Source organism: Porites lutea, chromosome 2 (assembly GCF_958299795.1).
Source record: "Porites lutea chromosome 2, jaPorLute2.1, whole genome shotgun sequence".
NCBI lineage: Eukaryota > Metazoa > Cnidaria > Anthozoa > Scleractinia > Poritidae > Porites > Porites lutea.
The window spans coordinates 30,064,940-30,087,360 of record NC_133202.1 but is presented as its reverse complement, the minus strand read 5'-3'; the positions used below and the strand labels follow the sequence as shown (position 1 = coordinate 30,087,360).

The following is a 22,421-nucleotide window of genomic DNA, read 5'->3' as shown; positions in this document are numbered from 1 at the left end:
TTTCTTTGTTTTCTTTTGCTAAATTTGCTTTTTAATACTCTATTACAGCAAACACCTTTTAACTGGAAACCGATTCAGAGAAAACCCTTGTAAGTATTAATAAAATCAAGGAATATAAATAATATCAAGACTGGCATATATTTTAATCCTCTGGAGGCAAAGCTCGAGCTTAACAAGAATAGGAAAATCGTTTTCCTGACATCAGCCTTTTGCAAATGATTAACTTTATTTACATGCTTTTTGTATTTCAAGTGACAACAGCCGTGTTATCAGATTCAAATGTTCACTTCAGAATACTATTATAGATGTCCTTCGTTCCAAGGGGTGGACGGAAATCAGAGAGTAAGTTTAGCACTTTTCAGTTTGCACAGAAAATATAATGAGCTCAAATTTTTCGCTACATCATTGTATTAATATTTCATTACTTTTAAAACTGAAGGTTCTTAGTACTTAAAACGGCTTTGTTTAGAAAGGTTAGTTAGGTTTTGTTATTAGACATTTGTTACCATAGCAACGGTGCAGGGTATTGGTAGCTTTTAGGGTAACATACATTGTATATGACGAACTCAGTAATTTTGATTGACATTTGTAGAAATGAGCCAAAGAAGTCGGCCATTTGGTCCAACATGTGACTCATATACCTGCCAACTCTCACGCCTTAGGCGTGAGTCTCACGCCTGCAGGTTGAAAACTTCGATCTCACGCCGGCTCATGCTTGCGGGCCAATTTCTCACGCCTGATTGAAAAATGTGAGTTGTTGCCATCTTGCTTGACACAATTTCCAAAAATATGTCAACTCAGACCCATGTAAGGAACGAAAACCATGTGTAAAATGAATAAATGACAATCCCTTCTTCACGATCTCTGATTTTGTGGATAAGCGTTTTTCTCGATAACTTTGCCTTCGGCAGACTTCGGATGTCTTCGGAAGACTTCAGACTTTTTCGGAAGACTTCAGACTTCTTCGGGAATCTTCAGAAATGATCGTGTCGTCTTCAAAAATCAGAGCACTTCCAGGATAAAAATCTCACGCTTATATCTCAGAAAAAGTTGGCAGGTATAGACTCATTTCCATTGCTATCCACAATATTATTTTCTCCGGTCATGCCAAAACAGTAGCCTGCGCAAACAGATGTTTCTCCTCGCTCATCTCTGCTGGGGGACATTTTGCTAGGAGGAATGTCTGCAACTCAGCGACAGAAATTCCATACTAGTGACACAAAATCTGCCCGGAATCAGTTCAGAAGCACTGATTGGATGTATTGTTTATGAAAGGCAGAGAAAAGACAAAAGGCCACAAAGGTCAAAAGTAAACGCGATGAATCTATAACAAAACAGTCAATATTTGTGGAATGTGTTCTTTCCTAGAAGAAATATTTGAGTTTTGCTGGAGCTCGTTCGGAGATGAACACAACACTTTACCAAAATCGACCAGGAGAAACGCAAAATTGAACAACAAAAAAAATCTGCATTTAGAACCCCATGACTACCGGATTTATTATGTAAACATTGATTTACGTCATCAGTATGGAATTTCTGTCGCTAAGTCGCAGACGTTCCTCCTCTCGAAACATCCCCAGTGGCGAAGAGCAAGGAGACACAGCTGTTTTTGCAGGCTAGCCAAAACAGCTGAGCTAGCTCGCCTTCTCCTTTCTCTTTTTTTGAACAACAATTTAATGGTGGGCTCCTGATTTGGTACAGTGGAACTTGATATAATGAGGGGCCAAGGAACTGGCAAAATTTGTTCACTATAATGAGGTTTCCTTATATCGAGGACCTTCTTTTCCATAAGTTTTACTATTACTATGGCAAAGAAAATCATTTGTTATACCAAGACTTTGTTATATAGAGGTTTTGTTATGTTCAGGTTCCACTGTAATAAGCTCCTTATTTAACTTTTAAATCTTCTCCCTAACAGTGAAGGAGAGTGGGATTTTTACTGGTGTGATGTGGGATGGATGAGAGAGAATTTTGACCACACATATATGGAAGAACATGTCAAGATCTGTCATTTTAGGAATCATTATGAGGTATTAAGATAATACACTGCTTCCCTGTTACGTTATATAAAAAAAACGTAGTTCTACATTCTCTCTAACATTGCATCTTTGCCACCTGCCATCCATGGTTATACTGACAAGAAGCAACTAGTACAGGCAACTCTTACCTTGTAGTACTTCATTGATGTGGACAACGATTGAATCCCTTCAAGTATTGGCTTACAGACTTGGTCCCAAAATATTGTTCTAACTTGATTATAATTGACATGGAGCAGCATTTTTCAATATTTAGAGACAATATTACTACCATCCAGTTGTTTTCATTATTTTCAATTGAGTAATTTTTGCTGTTTTCCTTTTAGAGGTTCTTAAACTCATTTGTTGCCCACCAATAATGCAGGATATCCTCTAGGTATTGCGCCAGTCCACCTTCTATTTACTGGCCAGTTATGGGAGTCCTGGTAGACAAAAAGTACTTGTCACTAAAAAATTACTGATCAAAGGCAAAACTTCTATCAACCCATTCTTGCCTCAACTGCCCATCCATTGTATTTCATACTGTCTTGGGAACTGTTATCCACCCCATCTGATACCACCCTCCTTAGTCTGCATAATTCTTTATCATCATACTCAACCTTAGTTACTAATATTATTGTTAATTATATACTGAATAGCTGCACATACAGGAAAGATGTATAATAAATTTCGAGGCAAATCTCTGGAGTGTAAATTGCTGTGTTAAAAATGAACATAATTTTCCCTTTTTTTTTATATTTGGAAACATTTTCTTTAAAACCACCTATATAGCTTGTAAAGTGTTTTTTAGAGGCAGAAGGTTTTCCAGCAAATGTTTTAGGTACCACAAAATCGCCAGGAACAAAATTAAACAAAGACAAAATTTTTTGTATTTTTTGGGCCTCATTATTTTTGCTTCACTGGCCAGGTTTGTTTAGGCAAGGTTGCTAGTGGACATACGTTGGCTTTATTTTTGATCCATTGCTTTCTCTTTGATATTTTTTAGTTGACTCGAAAGAATCTCATGGCCAAAAATTTAAAGAGGCTCAAGAAACAATTGGAGAGAGAATTTGGGAAACTTGAAGCTGCAAAGTATCCTTGCTTAAATAAATACTTTTATAACCATAGCTAGTGGCTTTGTCAGATGAAGAGATATAATAAATAATAATAATAACAATAAAATAATAAAAATAATAATAATAATAATATTTATATAGCGCTTATTCTTTTAAGTGCTAAGCGCTTAAACATCAAACCATTATTATTAGTAGTAGTAGTAGTATCCTTCACCTATATATCAAGCCTTTTTCAGGAAATTGCACCTTGAATATAAGTCCTGCAAACCATAGTTTAATCTAGGAGTTGTTTAGAAAAGTCAAAAATCTAAATGGTAAAGAAATATTATGAAACCAAGAATCCCCTTGCTTTAGCAGTCAATTTCTTACCCCCCACGATTTTGTTTTGATATGTACGCTTGACGATCTCTGAAGAAAAAATAGAGGGCATGTGTGGTATGTGAACAGGGCAACATTCGCTGCACGCCTGTCTCAGCATGCACTCTTAATAATTAAGTGACCTCCTGGTGTGGGAATGGAGGTTGAATGATTAATATGAGAACAAGGAATTGGTAGGTATGACAGGTGGGTTACCTACAGGGAAACATGCCCGGTTTATGGGGTAATTCTGCAGCTGAGTAGCTGTGGAATAACAGACCCTCACATGTTAAACAAAACCGCCCTTAAATAAATGCCGCGGCGTTTAATCGAATATATAAGGTATCTGCTTCTTTGTAGTATTTTTAGGCTAAGATGCGGTCACCTGGAGCTATTGAGTACGTATCCTAGAACAGGAGTTTTAACAGAGTAGATTAACCATGTGTACTCAAGTTTGTGATAGATGTTTGAGGGTAAAGTAGTGAGCTAAGCGATGTGGAGGGAATTTTCAGCAATAAAACAACTCAAGTTACCAAGGACAAAGAGCGAAAGTTTGACAAACCCGTTTGTAAGTGTTGATTTTAATGGCCCAGAACATCAAGCTTGTTTAATATCATAAAAAAAAAGTAAGCAGGATTTGTTTTTACTCGGTTTTTCCGGCATTACAGTGAAGCTCACTATGAAATACATTACTTTGGAAACTATACTGCTGTTTGCATTGCAGGCTTACGTCTCAGATGCTATGACTTGGCGGCTCGAGTTTTGTTTACGTGTCTCTAGTATTTAGTAGTTTAAAGTGCAAAAACATCCTTCCTCGGCTGTGCTTAAGAATGCAGCGGAGCTGTTGGCCCGGTTTCGTTAGACGTTACTACACTTCTAGTACTTAAAAGCAGGTTTCAATATTTATTGTCTTTGACCTGTATTGGGAAGGAGGTCGACTGAAGCTTAGACAAGTCATGGCTGGCGTTACACTCCAAAAGTATTGTTAATGGTTGGCTTGCACGTTGGTAAGTGAGTTTATGTCTTTCTCTTAAATCAAATTAAATCACTGGTTTATTGTCCCTTTTGTGGTCGGAAGACTGAATTGTAGGATACCTGGCAAGCTGATACATATACTAATACGCTACATTTATTGGCAAGATTGATATTTAACACTAACAAAATTTGAGAAACGTTCAGTCCTTGTGACCATGGGCCTGCTCGAACTCCCTGATCTTAGACACAAAGTGGTAGATATAGGTACCACTCTGTTGTGTATTAGTGACTCTTGTTTTTCAGGGGTCGTTTTGTGCATTAACAACACTCTACCCTATAGTTTGCATGAAAACACCAGGCCATGATTAAGATTTGTGTGATACGCTTCTTTAACAGTTCTGTGCTGTCCAGTTGTGTTAGCTTTTTGTCTTTCCCTTGTTTTTAATTTGTTAGCCCATTTATGAACTATAAAACGGCGTTATAGGTTACTCCTGCTAGCAGCTACTGTCTGTTTTATTCTGGTGAGTTTTATGCCGCTTCACCCTCTTCTTCTTCTTCCTCGTCAAAGTCGCCATCAAATTCAGCTGTGGCGTCTTGGTATTGCTGGTACTCTGACACGAGATCGTTCATGTTGGATTCGGCCTGTGAAAAAAAAATCAGTGAAACTAATCACTTTTATAAAAAGAAACGTCTTCTTTGAAGCTATTTTACTTTAAGACCTACAAAGTAGGCCTTCCAAACTTCGAGTCAACTTCTCAGGCATGCCGGCGGTAAAGACCTGCGATGTTTTTTGTTGCCGGTGGCCTTTATGTCTTCATCTGTCGGAGTAGTACCGCAGGCAGCACCGGTTGCTATGTCGCAGGTACTTCAGGGGTATTATTTATTGAGAGCCAGACTTAAGTTATCGTGAGCCGAAACGATCATAGAGAGACCCTGAAAACGGAAAGTGAGATGTTTGCACTGCCTTGAAGAGTATTATACTATATGAAGATATTCGTTCCTGACCTCTTGTCCATACAGTTAAACCTTTTTTTACCTCAGTGAATTCCATTTCATCCATGCCTTCGCCAGTGTACCAATGCAAGAACGCTTTGCGCCTAAACATAGCAGTAAACTGCTCTCCGATTCTTTTGAATAGCTCCTGTATAGCGGTGCTATTACCAACGAAAGTACCAGACATCTTCAGTCCACGAGGAGGGATGTCACAGACCGCGGTCTTGACGTTGTTGGGGATCCACTCCACAAAGTAGGAGCTGTTCTTGTTTTGAACATTCAGCATCTGTTCATCCACTTCCTTCATGGACATACGGCCACGAAACATGGCGGCCACCGTCAGATAACGACCGTGCCTTGGATCACATGCAGCCATCATGTTCTTGACATCAAACATCTGCTGGGTTAGTTCTGGTACTGATAGTGACTGGTATTGCTGCGATCCTCTGCTGGTGAGAGGAGCAAATCCAGGCATGAAGAAGTGAAGACGAGGGAAAGGAACCATGTTTACGGCCAGTTTCCTGAGATCAGCATTCAGCTATAAAAAGGATGGGAAAACGGCGTGTCTTAATAGAAACCAGCGACTAACACCTATGACGACCACAATGTTACACTTTGTATTTCTACAAAAATTTCATAGCCTACTCCAGGCGCTCACCCCCATTGCTTTTTTTCCTTGTTAAATCTTTTTGCGCCTTTCCTACAGTTTGAACGCCTGAAAAAAGGCTAAAAATGTAGAAAAAAAAATGTATGGTTCAACAAAATCAATGACTCCCAGTAGGCTAGATCAGTAAAGTGGTTCGGAAAGTTACGCTCGGCTGTTTTCTCAAGGAGAACGTGACTGAAACCTGCACGAACGTCAATGGGTGCACTTACTGTCAAGATCTTGTACTCGAGAACTCGATGTACCAAGGGCTCACCTGTACGCTAAATAAGGGGCCTGTGTCATGCAGTTTACTATTAGGGTCTTGTGCCATACATTTTACCATAACATAATTGGCGGCGAAGAACATCAATGGTTATTTCGGTGTTTTTTTTTTAATAGAGGTTCATTCTATCGAGGATTCACATTATGTGTAATGGTTTCAGTGTTTGAATACTGTTTTCACAATTCTTGGTTTGCAACCACGTGACAAGGCGGCCATTTTGGGGGTCAATACAATAGAATTTTTTCTGGAAGAATTTACATGAAAACAAAGCTTAGTTCCCAGAGGAGAGAAATGATTTTGTTCTTGACCACCATCGTGGCCGCCATGACGTCACGTGCAAACCAACAATAGAGGCAATGGGACAGAGTTGCGACACTAAGGAGGTGAGCCTTTCCGTTACCATGTAGAGCATTCGTTATGAGGAAAAACTTTCGATTGTCAATAAGTTATTTATATACGGTTGTCGGTATTGCACTTTTGTTCCTTTTTTTCTCCTTATCTTTTGTTTTCAATTGACAGTTTTTTTTCTTGGATTTCGATATTGTGACTCTGAAACTAAAAAGCAATCCTCTCTTGTCGTTTGGCGTGTCAACCCTCCTGCACATGCGCAATACGCCTGCAAACGTAAACATGAATGTAATTAAGTGAATAGGCCGAAGATAAGTTAAAAAGAAAAACACGGGCGAAATGTCAAAAAATTTTGACACGTAACTTTTAAATTCAGTATCAGTCCAATATCTAAAGTCCGGAAGGCGATTATCGCATTTTATACGGCTATCCCTCTAAAAATGGATATCAGATGAACAGTTCTGAAAACAAATTTGTTTGAATGTATGTTCAAATCAACGCAGATGAAATTAAATTCTCGCTTTCTTTTTCTTCTATTTTTTCTGTAAAGATTGTTTTAATCAGCGATCGATCCATTACTCGATTATTTTGGAGATTTAATTATCATCACGTTTTCCGTGTAAGTTTTCTTTCTCGCACTAACAGGGTTCCCCTCCCCCACCCACCGAAAGAAAAGAAACCTTTTTTTGTACTACATTCAGTTTGTGATATTTCTTGCTACAAACCCACGATCTTAAGATTTTTTGTTTATTTCACGATCGTTTCTTTCGCTCTTTATATGCTCACGTCCGTATTCTGGGCAAGATCTTTTTCTATCGCAAAATTTCGTTCTTTTTACTCATTCAAAAAAATCCAACAATACCTGACCGGGGAAGCGAAGACAAGTCGTAACACCACTCATCGTGGCTGAGACAAGATGGTTCAAGTCGCCATAAGTTGGTGTTGAGAGCTTCAGAGTTCGGAAACAGATATCATACAGAGCTTCATTGTCGATGCAGTATGTTTCGTCAGTGTTTTCGACCAACTGATGGACCGACAGTGTCGCGTTGTAAGGCTCAACAACGGTATCCGATACTTTGGGTGATGGTACAACGCTGAATGTGTTCATGATTCTGTCGGGATATTCTTCCCTGATCTTCGAAATGAGCAGAGTTCCCATTCCAGAGCCGGTTCCACCTCCCAGAGAGTGCGTGAGCTGAAAGCCTTGAAGGCAATCGCAGCACTCTGTTTCTTTGCGGACGACATCGAGTACGGAATCTACCAACTCGGCGCCTTCAGTATAATGTCCTTTTGCCCAGTTATTTCCAGCGCCGCTCTGACCTGAGGGAAACGTGGCATCCTCTGTGTTAATTTCTGATGCAGATGTTTGAGTGTCGCTCATTATTTTAATATTCATTTGCACTTACCGTAGACGAAGTTGTCAGGTCGGAAGATCTGCCCGAAAGGGCCGGATCGCACTGAATCCATCGTGCCTGGCTCCAGATCGATAAGGCAGGCTCTGGGAACATATTTTCCACCTAGAATAATGTGCAATGAACGCCAATCGGTGAATGGCTACCAGACATTAAGGTTATTCAGTGCTAAGTATTGCTTTGTGCATCCTTAGGGCGCACAATTTCACTCGTGATTAGCGTGCGCACATTAAAGCATGGCGCTTTTCTCGTTGAGGCTAGAGCCTCCGTAGGGTGGTGACGTGTTTCTTTTTAACATTAACAGTAACTTTCTTTGTCTAGAATAAATGTAGACTAATTCCCAGAGCAGAAAAAGAAACAATCGTCGGAAAACTATTCAAAACATGTACTCGTGAATATATTAATCATATTTGTATTTTAAGGAATTATTGGGTACAGACAAGTCGCTCCTGCTCCTAAACCAGTATGGGGCTCCCCCCATTTTATTTCAAACTTTACGTTTCTACAACATACACAATCAGTCGGTGAAGTTTGACAAAAATCTTACCGCAGCTGGTTCGATTTCAGAGGAATGACCTTTAATCGAAATAGAGAACTACAGAAATAAAACTACCCTAAACTCTTCGACGCAGGCAAGGTTAAATGAACGTAAAAGCAGTAAGCCTTGGTGTTACAAGCGGAACATAACGTTCCGTTGAATGCTTTGATCAAAAGTGTGAAAATTGATTGCAAATTTGGTTTTCGTGGACTTAGCCTGCGTGGCAAGCTTTCAAAGGGGAAGCCGGGGAAGGGCATTTCGGGCGCGACCGAATTCCTTGTCCCCTTCCGAGGGCCCGTTACTTTAGCACGCAACGGAACACTTGGGACCATTTGACTGACTGTTAAAGTACCTGTAGCTTCGTTGTAGTATACATTGATTCTTTCCAACTGAAGATCAGAATCTCCGTGGTATGTGCCAGTTGGGTCGATGCCATGCTCATCAGAAATCACTTCCCAGAACTGAAAAGCCATGAAGAACAGTGAGAGTTCTAGGCTTTTTAGATAAAAAATGGATATATTTTAAATGTTAGGGTGTACACCATACCTTAGCGCCAATCTGGTTACCGCACTGCCCGGCTTGAAGATGAACGATTTCACGCATTTTTGATAGATTTTGAGCAAGCGAAGGAAGGCTGAACTTTCTTCTCTGTCGGTCTTGCAAAATACTTAAAGTGATTTTATGGTGATTTTCGTAGGCTTCGATTGCATGAATTATTGACGATGACGTTTAATAGCTGTTACTGATGTCACGCGAAGTCCAAACGAAAATAGTTTAATAATAGAAAACAACTAAATAATTCGTTTTGTCTCGCGAACTTTAGAATAAGCAAAATTTCTCTTCAAACAAATAATTTGCAAAAGTGCGAAAATTTACAAACCTTTTATTTGTGTTTTGTAAATGAATGAATGCCGATGGGCGGCATGCCACCGTGGAGTCAGTGAACTTGTCAAAAGTGATAGTTTTGAATTTGTTATCTCCACGAGCTTGCGGTAGTTAAACGTATCCTAGAGATTATTTGCAAAGTTACTATAGATTTAATCACGGCCAAAGTACACTGAAGGTAGCGTACAAAGCCAATACAAGCAGCAATACTATAAAATATCTTTGTTTCAAAAGCAAAGACAATATTTTAAAGGGAAACGTAAAAGATGTTTCAATATCTGAAGTCCATCTTAAATTGACGGCAGACTTAAAATTGCAAATTAATGCATCCTGATGGTAATTTCTTTAGTCAAAAATAAAAAATTATTATTGTTATTTAAGGCCGTCAATTTTACGTGAATCGCTCTTTTGTTTTGAGCTTCTTCGTGTTTTAACATCAATAGTGATGTATTTTTTTCGTCCACTTTGAGTTTTCCATGTGTCAGTAATATGGAATTGTGTCAAGAACTTTGTTTCGTGCTTAACCGCTTTCTTATATCATTCATTCAGTGCGTTTCTTGCAGAATCTTGCATTCTGTCGTTCTTGCAGCTTGTCGGCTATAACTTCCTGAAGTTAAATACGTAGTCTTACTTTGATCTTTTAGTTCCTTTTTTTTTGCGTTCCTTAACGATTGTTTATACTAGGTGCGACTTTTTTCCGACTACATTTGAACTTCCGGTAAGTTTCTAAGTTTTTTTTTTGTAGTCTAGTGATTAAATAATCTACTAGATTTGAAACCTGAAAACCAATCATAATGTGCACGCACAATCAAATGAACCAATTAGATTACGAAGTTAATGTTGTGCCCGACTCCAAGCGCGGGAAAACAGACGCGTGTGCGCACGGTGCAATTGGTTATGGTTCATAAATGGTTCATACTATGGATTGGTTTAGACACTTTTGCGAGACTTCCTAGCCAATCACATGGCGCAGCAATGTAAACCAAAGCAAAAACAAAATTACTCTCCCCTCTTAATCGATAACCGTTCTCTTCGCCATGTTCACTACTCACCTTTTTCTCGTTTAGCGAAATGTATCAATAATCTGTTATGTTAGAAGTGTAGCATCAAGTGTGGAGGCACAATACTTGGTGTGACGATAACCAGCCCTTCATAAACCACTTTTCAATGGCTTATTTTATTTCTTGGTCATAAAACTGTTTCATGCATTTCTTTCTGATTCAACATTTTTGGGAGAGGGAAGAGGGGAGAACCTGCCCCCCGAATTTTAACAGTCTTAGACAAGCCGGTGAAAAGTCTTGACGTTTTGATTTTATGAAGAGGTTTGCATGTTTGTGAAGTTCTAGGCTTTTTAGAAGGTAATTGACTCATTTGGCTTGTGGTAATAGACGTCAAGTGACCCATTTGGCTGGTAAATCTGTGGTAACCCCCTCCTCTCTCCTCCCCTCTCTTCCCCTTCCCTCCCCTCCAGGCTGGTGCACCACAAGGTAATTTTTTTTTATAGTACTGCTTTCATCACTGGATACTGACCCCGGAATAAATGAACATTTGCTTTTCCCTCATATACAGTATTATTAGCTTTACTTGCAACATTTAATTTCATTCTCTTAGATGGAATACCACATATTTGTAGAGGAGTTCAAAAGGAACCCGGGCACAACGTGGATCATGAAGCCTGTGAGTTTAAGTGAATAAGTACCTTCATTTTTTCCACCTACTTACAAATCCATTCTTTACATTTGTGACTGTTAAAACTTTCATGTTCATGTTGTAATTTGCAATGCCGTAGAAAAGTTGACTATTCAAACTAGAGCTGTTGGCGAGGAAATTTTAACGTGAAAACCAAAAAAACAAACAATAATTCTCGTACCCTACCACGCAGGCGTTCTTTTGGCTCTTCACGCAATTCTCCCCGAAGAACGTGTGACGAAGGCCATAATTTTCGCTGCTTGAAATTACCTTAAAATTGTTCTAAGTACTCATACTTATTCTGTACTTGTAATCGGATGTAATGCTTTCTATTATTAATCTTACCTTGATGATTTTGCTGATATATCAGGTCGGCAAGTCTCAAGGAAAGGGGATTTTCCTGTTTAGGAAACTTAAGGACATTATGGATTGGAGAAAGGTATTTCAACAATTATAAATTATTATAGGCTTGTATGTTTTGTTTGCCCAATGTAGGTCATGTGATAATACTCTAGGGAACTGTTATCTTATTTCCGTGCATATACACGCATAATTTATGAAAAGACGAAGAGGCAAATTTCCCTGAAGACCTTCATTGGGAAAACAAAACCTACAAGCGTAAGAGGTCTATTAAACAAAATAGATAGTAAATAAGATAGAAAGTGATACACTTTACTATGGTACATCCAAATCTCGAGATAAGCAGGGAGAAGGGACTTTCTGAGCCTCGGTTTCATCTAAAATTAGGGGAGGAGGGTGGCTCTTACCCGTCCCTGAAATATCTAGATCCGCCACTGCTTTAAAACGTGCCCATACCACGTGTACGTGTGATCTTTTATCACCTGTTTTGCTCTGAGAAAAGTTTCATCAAGTCATCCCTTTCTTGGCATGTAAAATGGCGCGTAAAAGGCGCGAAAACATTTTTGTGATGCTTTAAAGGATCTGTAGTGGCTTTATCTTTCAGCTTGAGGGTGAAAAACGGCCTTTTTCCACGTGGTCATTCTTGTCTCGGACAAAATCCTGATTTTTAAATTAAAAATCATTAAATGAAGTGACTAAATGGAAACAATATTGTCGATCTTTAACTTTCTTTTCTTGTTTAACTTTTTAGGAGGACCCTTATCGTGCAGCTATGTCAGATGACAGAGTAAGTTGGTTCGAATCTCATGCTGTAAAAGCGGAACATATCCGTGGGCCATATTTACATTTATTTTTTTTACAGTTTCGTACAAGAATAAAGAAGAATGTTGTATTCTTTATTTTTTTGACTTCACCCGTTTTAGAGATGTTCAACTTATTTGAAATCTTGTGAACGCTTTAAGAATAGAGACAAATCATAAAACGAAGAATACGTCTGCAGAGAGGGCGTTAAGATAATTGAAACTTGCATTTATATCTGATTACAAGGCCTCGTTCTTGCTAAAATGACAATGTCATTCTCCATTTTTTACAAACCTGTGGCCACCCTTAATGGTTAATGAGTAAACTAAGTGCAACATGGACACTGTACATGTTTGGAACGGGTAGTTCTTTCTCTGGTTATAGAGACGCAAATGGTAATATTTGGTTTAAAGCTAAAAGAGACTAAAGCCAAGAATGTTGCCATGGCAACCTCACAATATAGCACCTCACTGTTTGACGTTGGTTTTAAGTTTCAGTTATCTCTTTCTGGAGATATTTCTCGTTTTATGATTTGTGTCCATTCTCAAAGCATTATGATGGCATCAATTTTCAAATGTCAAGAATAGCTAATGGCATGTCATCTGCTTCGAGTTGCAAGAACCATAATTTGAGTTGTCGGGGTAAATTTTGACCAAGGGAAGTTCGAGTTACGGGGTTTTTCGTCTTTGTCCATTTGACATGCTGTACTGCAGAACATTTGAAGTCACATTTATGATATGCTTTTAGAAGGACGACAAAGAGCCTCCAGAGGCGTACGTTGTACAACGCTATGTAGAAGATCCATATTTAATAGGAGGTGAGTCTGTACCAGGCTTGTTGACCAATTGGAAATTGCGGTAGGAACTGGGTCGATGTTGTGTCAAATTGCACCATGGGATTGTTTTCGGGACAAATGCTGCCCCAGCTTCCCGCGCAGCTGCGTAATCGTCAATGAAAGAAGTGGTACTTACCCCAAGTGTCCCACAATGTAGTTCGACACAACGTTGACCCATTCTCACTCTGAAGGTTGAAAATGGCTAATGCGATCGTTTGTTTTCCCCCCAATTGTTCTAGTTTTAACCCAAACGCCCCTTTCAAGATAGTCAGGGGACAGATGAATAGTGATAGTCGCTCCTGCAAATATATAAATGCAGTAACCATTCATCCGTGTGATGGCTAAAATGCGTACAATTCGACCATTGATCTGGGCTCAATTAAATCATTTTCAATGAGAGAAATCTTTGCTGCCCTTTTTCTGAGGAATCTGGACGTAATGTCTTGTCCTGGGTGCTACAGTTGGATGCTTCGATCAGTAACCTAAAGTTGAGTTGAAATTAAAGTTTAGACCCAAAATCATCAAAACTAGAAGTTAATTCTCGACGAGCGCCCTTGATATAATGTATAGGCTGGACCATTCGTTACAACACTAAACATTTAACGCCTTAAACTGCTGTTTTTAAAGAATAAAAATGAAATCCAAGCTTTCGCCAATCATCGGCAGCATCTGGGATAAGAAAATATTCTGCGTGGAGCTATATATGTACAAAATGAGTGTAAGGTAAACTGTGTTAAAAGCAGGAAAATGGGGCAACGTATGTAAAATCAGGGTATAGAATAGAAATGTTAATTTTTTAATTTTTCCCCCAGTACTTTGTTTTTCCCTTCACTTTTAAAACCGGAATTTCTCAATTTGCCTTCAATTCAGAATGGTAGACGAAGAACCATTTTGTAATTTATTCATTTCTCTGTGTATTTATGATTCGTAGGTAGAAAATTCGATTTAAGAGTGTATGTCCTCGTAACGACAGTAAGTGTCATACCTTCTTTAGATAACACTGGCTTGTTGATATTTGTAATTTTTGTTTAAGGTTTTTCTGAGTTTATGCTTCCCCTTAATCCGCTGTGAAACGCTCTCTCTTTTAATTTTTAGATGAAACAAAAAGTAGAACGTTTCACCTCTCTGAAGGTCCTATTCTCTGTCACCCCCCGGGGGGGGGATACTTCCTTATAAGAGGCAAATGGGGATGAGCCGCTGGATGGGGTCGCATTTTCACGACTGGATTGACTATAATGGGGTCGCATTTTCAATAGAGTTACCAGAATAGGGTCGCATATTTTCGGATTTTTGGGGTAAGACAGTTCTTCATATTTACGGTCAGCAAACGTACCAGAATGTTTGTACTGTAGATGAAAAGGAAGCTACATAAACAGAAAGTGACTAAGTTGGGATCGCGAAAATTACATATTTGCCCAAAAGTGACAAAGATGGGGTCTATAATTGGCCACAGAATAGACTATAAACAAAAATTAACCCAAGTACCCCCCGGGTCTGTCACCTTTTATTTCAAAATCTACCACGTACGATTATGTTATGCATTTAATACCCTTGTGCAAAATGGGAATGTTTATACCTTAAGAAAGCTTCGCTCCCCTTAAACGTGCCCTTAAATGGTGAAGTGTTTATCTAAAGTACTAAAAATATATGATTATTGCTTCGAATGTAACGTACTTTTACAAAGATAGACAGAGCCCATTTGCCCGTGAAGATTATCTCTGAAAGCTGACCATTTACCCCTCAGTATGCTCCAATGTGTGCCTGGCTCTACAGAGAAGGTTTTGCAAGATTTTCGAACACGCGATTCTCCTTGGACTCGATAGATGATACATGTATCCTTTACTCTTCCTGCGGTGAAAAAGTAAAACAGTCCATTTTACCGACAATAATGACAAATACCTTTTCCTAGAGTGGAACATTGTAGATGTTTCAGGAACTTAAACAAGCTAATGGATGAAAAGATGAAAACATGGCCTCTTCGTTTTCCCGCCAAAATTCTAATATGGAGAAGGCATTGTTCGATTGGCCAATCGTGTTGCAGTATGACGTTAAAGCGAAATATTTATTGATTTCTAGAAAGTTCTCGGGCATGACGTTTTTTCACCCGAGCGTTTGCTTAACCAACCAAAAGCCAAGCGCGTTTAAATCCGTTCAATAAACCAATCAAATCGCGCTATTTCCGTTCGCTCGTTGTTTCTGTTTTGTTTGCGCGTTTTCATTTCAAGGTCATACGAAAATCGCTCTATCTGTCCTTGACGTTTGTTCTCTGTAGATGTGCACCTCACTAATGTTGCCATTCAAAAAACAGCCCCTGATTATGATGCTGAAAAGGTAACCATCGTACTGTTTGCTTTTCATGTAACCTTATTTAACAGTAAAAGCTTTTATTATAGTCATTCTTATAAAACGCAATTTTAACAAAAATGATATGGCGTAGATCAAGGATATCATGCAACTTGCTCAAACAAACTTAGCTTGAACATTCTTATTTTTGAACTATTTCCAGGGTTGCAAGTGGTCGTTACAACAGCTTAGGAGATATCTTGTAGCAAAACATGGTATAGACAAGGTAGGAACAAGAGTTGATACTCTTTCGCCTTGTTTGGAAGACCTCTCGCCCCATCTAAGGAAATCATTCCGGAACCCCGGGAAAAGTTTTGCTTGTGGAATCCCGGGATATGGAATCTGGAAAACAGCTCAAGGAGTTCGGAACCCAAGTTTCACTTAAAGAGATTCCGAATCCTTCTTTCGACTTCTTTCCTTTCCGTGTAGCTTTTTAACTGATACAGAGAGGGGGGAGGGGGGGGGGGGGGGGCAGATAAGCGCACTGTCGGCCTCAGGTTTGTTACTCTGGGCCCGGTTCCTCGAAAGATGGTTAAGTTTAAACTAGGATTAAGCCAAATTTTAAGCAAGGTTTTTTTGTCTAAGAACATGCAACTCGAGCTTACAAAATACTGTTGTTATGCGCCTTTACTCCGAGGTACAGTAATGATAACACAAAATGTTCCCCTAAACAATACACAGGAAGGTAAAATACAAAAACGGAACAAAATTTTAATCCAAGGTTTAGCGGAACAAGGCCCAGATGACTATTTCAAGCTACGGATTTAAAAAGGACTCTCTAGCCTTACCGTTTAATATCTTTACCTTGAATTCAGAATCGGCGGCGTGGAATCCAGAATCCAAGACTGTCTCAGATTCTCTTACATACGGGGCGAGACCACCTGGAAATTGCGATTCCGTTTCCACTAGGAGATGTGAAAATAGTGCCCTCAATTAGTACTATCGTGTAATTACATGGACACTTTAATTAAGTATGTATTTCTTTTTTTTCAGGTTGAAACTTTGATGAGAGATATGGATAATATCTTCATCAAGAGTTTACAAGCTGTACAAAAAGTTATGATAAATGATAAACACTGCTTCGAGTTGTATCCTTTTATTTTAGCTGTCTGTGAAAACGCTATTAACCTAAGGCATGTTCGGAGCTTTTCTGTGGTTGTCGACTTTCGCTATACAACTCTGACCATACATTAAGTCTGCATTTTAAATTATCCACTTCCGGTGACGTCTTGAGATAGACCTTTTCTCTGTTATATCATTTTTATTTCTAATTTATGATGGCACTGAAGGCCAACACTGTCAATTTTAACGAGATGCATCGCAAACGCAATCTTGATCCCCGACATTTTAATGCGATGCGTCGCTTTGATTGGTCACGCTTCAAAGCAACCCCTTTTATAGCCTGGTTCGCGCAAAATGCCGCGTTCGCCTCGCTTGGCTCATAAAGCACCTGTTACGCAGGCTACCCCTTTTACTACAGTACAACCTGATTAAATAAAAAGACATAACAACAGTAAGATGTTACCTAACTCTTAAATCCCAAACACAGAAGCAAATTATAAAGATAAAAAATACCTTTTGGGTCTCATAGTAATTGCAAACTTGTTTGCCCAGGAAGCACCAATCGTGTCTGTGCACTTCACATGTCCGTGCGTTCCAGATCGAATTGGAATTTGCGGAAGTGTTTGTTTTTGAGGAGAGGGGAAAACCGGAGTATCCCGAGAAAAACCTCTCTGAGCAAGGGAGAGAACTAACAAATTGAACCTACAGGTCAACTATTAATGGTACCAGCTATTTTATCTTCCTACCTTCGAATCTTATCTTGTTCTTTCCCTTAATAACTTAACTGGCAGATATGGCTACGATATTCTACTTGACTCTAAACTTAAACCGTAAGTAGCTCACGGACTTGCCATCGTATATCTTTACTACTGTTGGCGCTGAATTAGATATGTCTGCAGGTGAATGAACCACCCAAAATAGCGTGTAATTTGGCTCATGACACATGCGTGCTTGCTTGGTTGTAAATGTAGATACCAAGAGACGTTTCCGCAGATGTTCTTAAAGTGCATTTGCCACTTTAGAAACGAGGAAACTAGACCGAACAACGTTCGCAAGGACATCTGGGACTGTTACTAGGGGCGGGAAAAAAATGGCCAATAGCAGACCGGCGCAAGTAACGCGCAGTAACTATCCCAGAAACAATTGTGGGCTACATTTCGGCTCCAGTCCCTCCCTCGTAACTAAAGTGGCGATTTCAGGTGTAATTGAAGTTTTCCCCACAAGTGAATGCAAGCGTACTTGCAAATGTCTCTGAATGCGTGTTTTAAATGAATGTAGATCATCGTCAATTGCCCACGTTCGCTATATTAAACTTCTAACATAACTCCGAGGCTTTATGGTCATTTTTCTATATTTGGTTTGGTCATAGTTAGTAGAGAAGACTGGTCAGGAAAGTTGAAAACAAGGTGCTGTAGTTTACGTTGGAAGCTCCCTGACCATGCACAATCCTTTGTTTTTTGTTCACAAATTGTGACTGAATAAATTAATGCGATGTTTCTATTGGTCAGCAAGTTCAGAATGATAGGAATGCTATTGAACGTTGTGCACGGTAAGGTCCAAAAAAGCTAACAAAGACATATAACAAAAGAGTCTAACGAGTTTCCAAACTATTCCACTTTAATAACTATAGTTTGGTTTGCTTTGTGTTCAAGTCTCTTCTGGGAATTGCGAAACAGTGGAGTCGTGAAAAATTGGCAATTTTGACCCCAAAGCTTCGGAATCATGTTAGAATTTTAATATTTCGAGGGTGGGTTATTGTACCTCAAGGCAATTAAGAGGGCGTGTATACTGTAATATATGCAATTTCATACGGAAAGAAACAGCAAATGTACTGAAGTCACACTGCAAATGTGCTGCAGATATATAGCAGATATCCTGTAGATTGATGTAGAATTCCAGCCTTACTGCAGATACATAGCAGTTATACTAGTGTAGAACTCCACTGAGCCTTACTACAGATATTTCAAATCTGTTATTACACTGCACATATATACTGCATGTATATCACAAGTGTACGAAATCTATACCACGCACTAATATAGTAGAAGAACCTTTGAGACCATTTTTGATATATTAAAATTCATAGTTGGCTACGAGGCTTGGGGGAAGAAAACAAAAGAAATGTATTATTCATTGCTAAGCCTCCAGATGATTTCTTTTGTTTTATTCCCTTAAGCCTCGGAGTCAAGTATGAATTGTAATATATCGAAAATGGTCTACTGACTGCTCATATACTGCAGATATCCTTTAGATATGCCTTGTGTAGTAAGTACTGTCATAATTATGTATATACACTGCCAATAGACGTCACGCTCTTACGTTTTCTTGTAACAGTTGGCTGATCGAGATAAACGCTTCACCATCTCTCACTGCCAGCAGTCAGTCTGATTACGAGCTTAAGTGTCGTCTGTTGGAGGATATGTTGCATATCATAGACATGGAAAACAGGTGAAGAAATTATATCCTATATTTTTATCATCATATTGTCTTTGCACGTAAGATAAGACGGGGTGTAAAGTGAGATATTACACAGGAAAAACGCGAAAAAATATAACGCCTGTTATTCAGGCTACAGCAATTTTTACAAGGAAACCTGAAACAACGTGGGCAAATTGTGATAGTGCTTGACGGGAGCCTAGTTTAATTCCAACTTCGCACCCAGGATATTTCTGCTTTCCGCCCCCTCGATCCAGGCTCCACTGAGGGTAAAGAAGAGAGATCCTGAAAACGAGGTTGGTTTTAGTCCCTCTCTGAACACCAACTGTGGTTTTTTCCTGGTAGTCACCAGTTCAACTCTTTTGGTTTTTGGAGTGCCTAGCCGGAGTAACTAATTACACTTCCGCTCCTGACATTTTTCGGGTTGTGAATGAGATTTGCTCGGTGTTGTTTCGAGTTGCATGATGGGATTGTTTTGGGGGACATCGCTTTTTGATTGGCTATTACGAGGTAGAGCGGGAAACTGGGTCCAAATTTGTTCGATTTTTATTTCATTTCTTTGTAAACTGTAAACATTCCTTAGTTAGTTTTAACCTTAATTTCATTTTGCACGCACTGACTGGCCTCGAATAGCCTTGCTAGCTGCGGGCATTGCTTGTGTAATATTATCTGTTTATTGCCAACTAGCAGCCTCGCGAAGACGCGAGGCTGCGCAGCGGCAGCCTAATAAAACCGTGCGCGACAGTTCCAAGGCAGAGTGAATCTTGAAGCGATGTAACATAAGGTAGTGTAAGGTAACTTTTATGACGTAATGCAGAATAGAGAATGCATTGTTTTCGAGCGAACACGTGATACAGAACAGAGAATCCATCAGCCGTGTGCTTGTTTGTGAGTCCCGTGCTCATCCCGTCTTTAACCAATCGTCGGGTGGATTCACTTGCAACATACGCGTATAGCTGTCGCATTTGCCTGGTGGAATGTTTTATTGTTACGGTAATTCATGACATTTCTAAACAAATTAAGCAGCGCGCTATTACTAGGTAATAAATTAAGTTTGTTCTTTGTTTTGGTTTTGTTGTTTCTCCCCAAAACAGTCCCATGGTGCAATTTGGCACATCGCTGAGTGAGTGACCCAGTCCCAAACGCAACAATTGGTTTCAAAATGAAACTTAAGTATTGAAATTCTATTTCATTCAATTACTTTCCTTCGCTCTGCAAAGTAATCCTGATACTACTTGTTACATAGACATTTCAATTTGCCGAGATCATAAACAAAAGTTGTTGACATTAAACTTTAGAAAGTTTTCTGATTTTATTTATCACAAAATAATCTAAAGGAAAACAATAGTTCTTATGGTAACTTCATGTCTTAATGATTTACTTTCATTGTGTATTGCAAGACTAACTGGGCGGGAGAAGCGTGTTGGAGGTTTTGACTTAATGTGGAATGATGGACCAGTGTACATGGATGATGCCAGTGGAGCGGACTGTATACCAAATCCTTCTTATCCGACCAATACGTTCTTCGGTAGGTCGTTGTATCAATATCATCCATAGTTACGGTCAGTAAGTTTTTGTTTTGCTTATTGACACAGTTTACAATTTTCTTGCCTGAAATAAACGCAGCCCATGGGGAAACTAATGCGGGACAGCACACCTTGCAACGCCAAGCAACTTCAACTTTATTTCCTTGTTTCTTTTTTTTCCTTGTTTTCTTTCACAAATGTTTTCATACACGATATGTATTCCTACCCCGATTGCAAGGAGACAAGCGAAGGGAAACGAAACGCGAAAGAGAATTCCCTTCAGCAGTCCAATCAAGGATCATGTTCGTATTAAATCTTTATTTCTTTACAGGGTGCGATAATAGCGATCGTGACAAGCAGTTAAAGCAGGTCTTCAAGAATGCTCAGTCAGTGAAGAAAACATGAGCAATGCAGACATGAGCAACATGAGGCTTCTGTAATAAGCTATCGTCAATCAAATGTGATACAAGTCACGAACTAAAACAAATATAAAGGAACAAGGGAACCAATCCAAACTGCCTTCTAAAAGAAAATTTCCTGGAATGTTACTTCTGGGGCCTTCTTATCCAGGTTTGGCACAACCAATTTTAATGAAGGGTGGTAAAAACACGACGACGAATTTTTCTTTCTCTTGAAAACTTGGATATGGTCTTTAAGAAGCCGGGAGGATTCGCCTACGTTTTACAAATTAAGCAAGTCGGAACAAATGACGTCAAATTTCAGGAAGATCACGTGACCAAGCTTCAAGACAAGCCATTCATCACAAATATCCAGCGTTTCAAGTTTTTGTTAAATATTGTATTTGTTCATATTTGATAGAATTGTGATAATATAGTATTTTAAACTGTACAATGTATTTATTACACGGCGCCAGTTCCAAGCAGCAAATAGCAAAATAAAACCACGTCCTCAAATCGCTTTTGTTAGGTGTTTGGAAAAAGGAATTTTAGTAAAGTAAAATTAATCCTTTTAACCTCTAAGTGCGGCTGTTTCCCTTTTCTGATAATAAAGAAGTCCTTATTCAGCTGCTCGAGGTAATTTGTGAAAGGTCTCGAGTTCGATTCCCAGGTCTGACCTCAAATCCTTGTCTCGACTTTTTTACTTTCCGTTTAGCTTTAAGTAGCTTTAAATACCCTTAAAACGGAGCACCGACAGAGAGAGTGGGGTGAAATGAGCGCTCCGTCGGCCTCTGGTTTGTCAGTCTAAGGTGAACAGTTACGAGACCAGACCCTGAGGTAAGGGGGCTTGGTCTCAAAAAAAACATTTTTCGGCCGTTCGGGCCTCAGTTTGGTCTAAAAATAAGGGGGTCCGGGCCCCTCCCCTGGATCAGCCACTGGTTAGGTTATTTCCGATGTGCTTTTGCCAAGGGTTTAATTTCCTTTTCAGTGTTAACTGAAGGCACAGGGTCCAGAGGAGATGTGTTTGTCGTTAGAACATCAAAACCCGTCGAAAACCTCCGAAAAAATGGGTTAGTTTGATCGTGTTACAGTTTCGTTACACATTCTATAGACCGCAAACCAAGAGACTGAGGGCTCGCAAGATCTGCACTTCGTGCCTCGGTCGCCCTTCGGGCGATATGCCGTGCGCCGGCGAGGATATGGCTTGCGGTCATCGATTTTCAAAAGTCGATCATCGTTTACAGTAGATTTGTAAAGATGCCATTGGGCTAATTAATCGTGCTAAGCGACACTGGTATAGACATTTTTCAAGGTGAGACTTTAAATAAGTAATTCATATATTCACACGAAACTCCTCTGGACCCTGTGCTGAAGGGGCTTAAGGGTGGTGCAGTGGTTAGAGCACCCGCTTCCCAAGATTGTGCCCCGGGCTTAAATCCCAGT

At 39.4% G+C, this 22,421-nt stretch overlaps 2 protein-coding genes across 2 annotated transcripts; one reads left to right on the top strand and one right to left on the bottom strand.

Annotated features, from left to right (window-relative positions):
- Positions 1-42: 42 nt before the first annotated feature.
- Positions 43-21,548, top strand: LOC140926026 (probable tubulin polyglutamylase TTLL9; the record flags this gene model as incomplete). Its single annotated transcript, XM_073375837.1, has 18 exons — positions 43-89; positions 253-342; positions 1,919-2,030; positions 3,022-3,107; positions 10,213-10,246; positions 11,140-11,205; positions 11,588-11,656; positions 12,329-12,364; positions 13,126-13,195; positions 14,145-14,185; positions 14,958-15,045; positions 15,486-15,544; positions 15,720-15,782; positions 16,550-16,644; positions 17,410-17,448; positions 18,953-19,066; positions 20,455-20,582; positions 20,912-21,548. Coding segments are annotated over 18 exons (1,311 nt in total), but the record flags the coding sequence as incomplete, so codon positions are not given.
- Positions 4,222-9,341, bottom strand: LOC140928257 (tubulin beta-4B chain-like). The gene is made up of 6 exons (XM_073377987.1): positions 9,190-9,341; positions 8,996-9,104; positions 8,100-8,210; positions 7,556-8,013; positions 5,460-5,954; positions 4,222-5,065 (listed from the first exon to the last, which is right to left on the bottom strand). The coding sequence occupies exons 1-6, from the start codon at positions 9,244-9,246 to the stop codon at positions 4,952-4,954; spliced, it is 1,344 nt and encodes a 447-aa protein (XP_073234088.1). The 5' UTR covers positions 9,247-9,341; the 3' UTR covers positions 4,222-4,951.
- Positions 21,549-22,421: the final 873 nt, after the last annotated feature.

Bases quoted from the DNA above. Each gene is read 5' to 3' on its own strand.
- LOC140928257 (XM_073377987.1), bottom strand. From the start codon at position 9,246: ATGCGTGAAATCGTTCATCTTCAAGCCGGGCAGTGCGGTAACCAGATT. The intron at 9,105-9,189 runs GTATGGTGTACA...ATGGCTTTTCAG, and splicing joins GTAACCAGATTGGCGCTAAG to TTCTGGGAAGTGATTTCTGA. The intron at 5,066-5,459 runs GTAAAAAAAGGT...TTTTTTTCACAG, and splicing joins ATGAAATGGAATTCACTGAG to GCCGAATCCAACATGAACGA.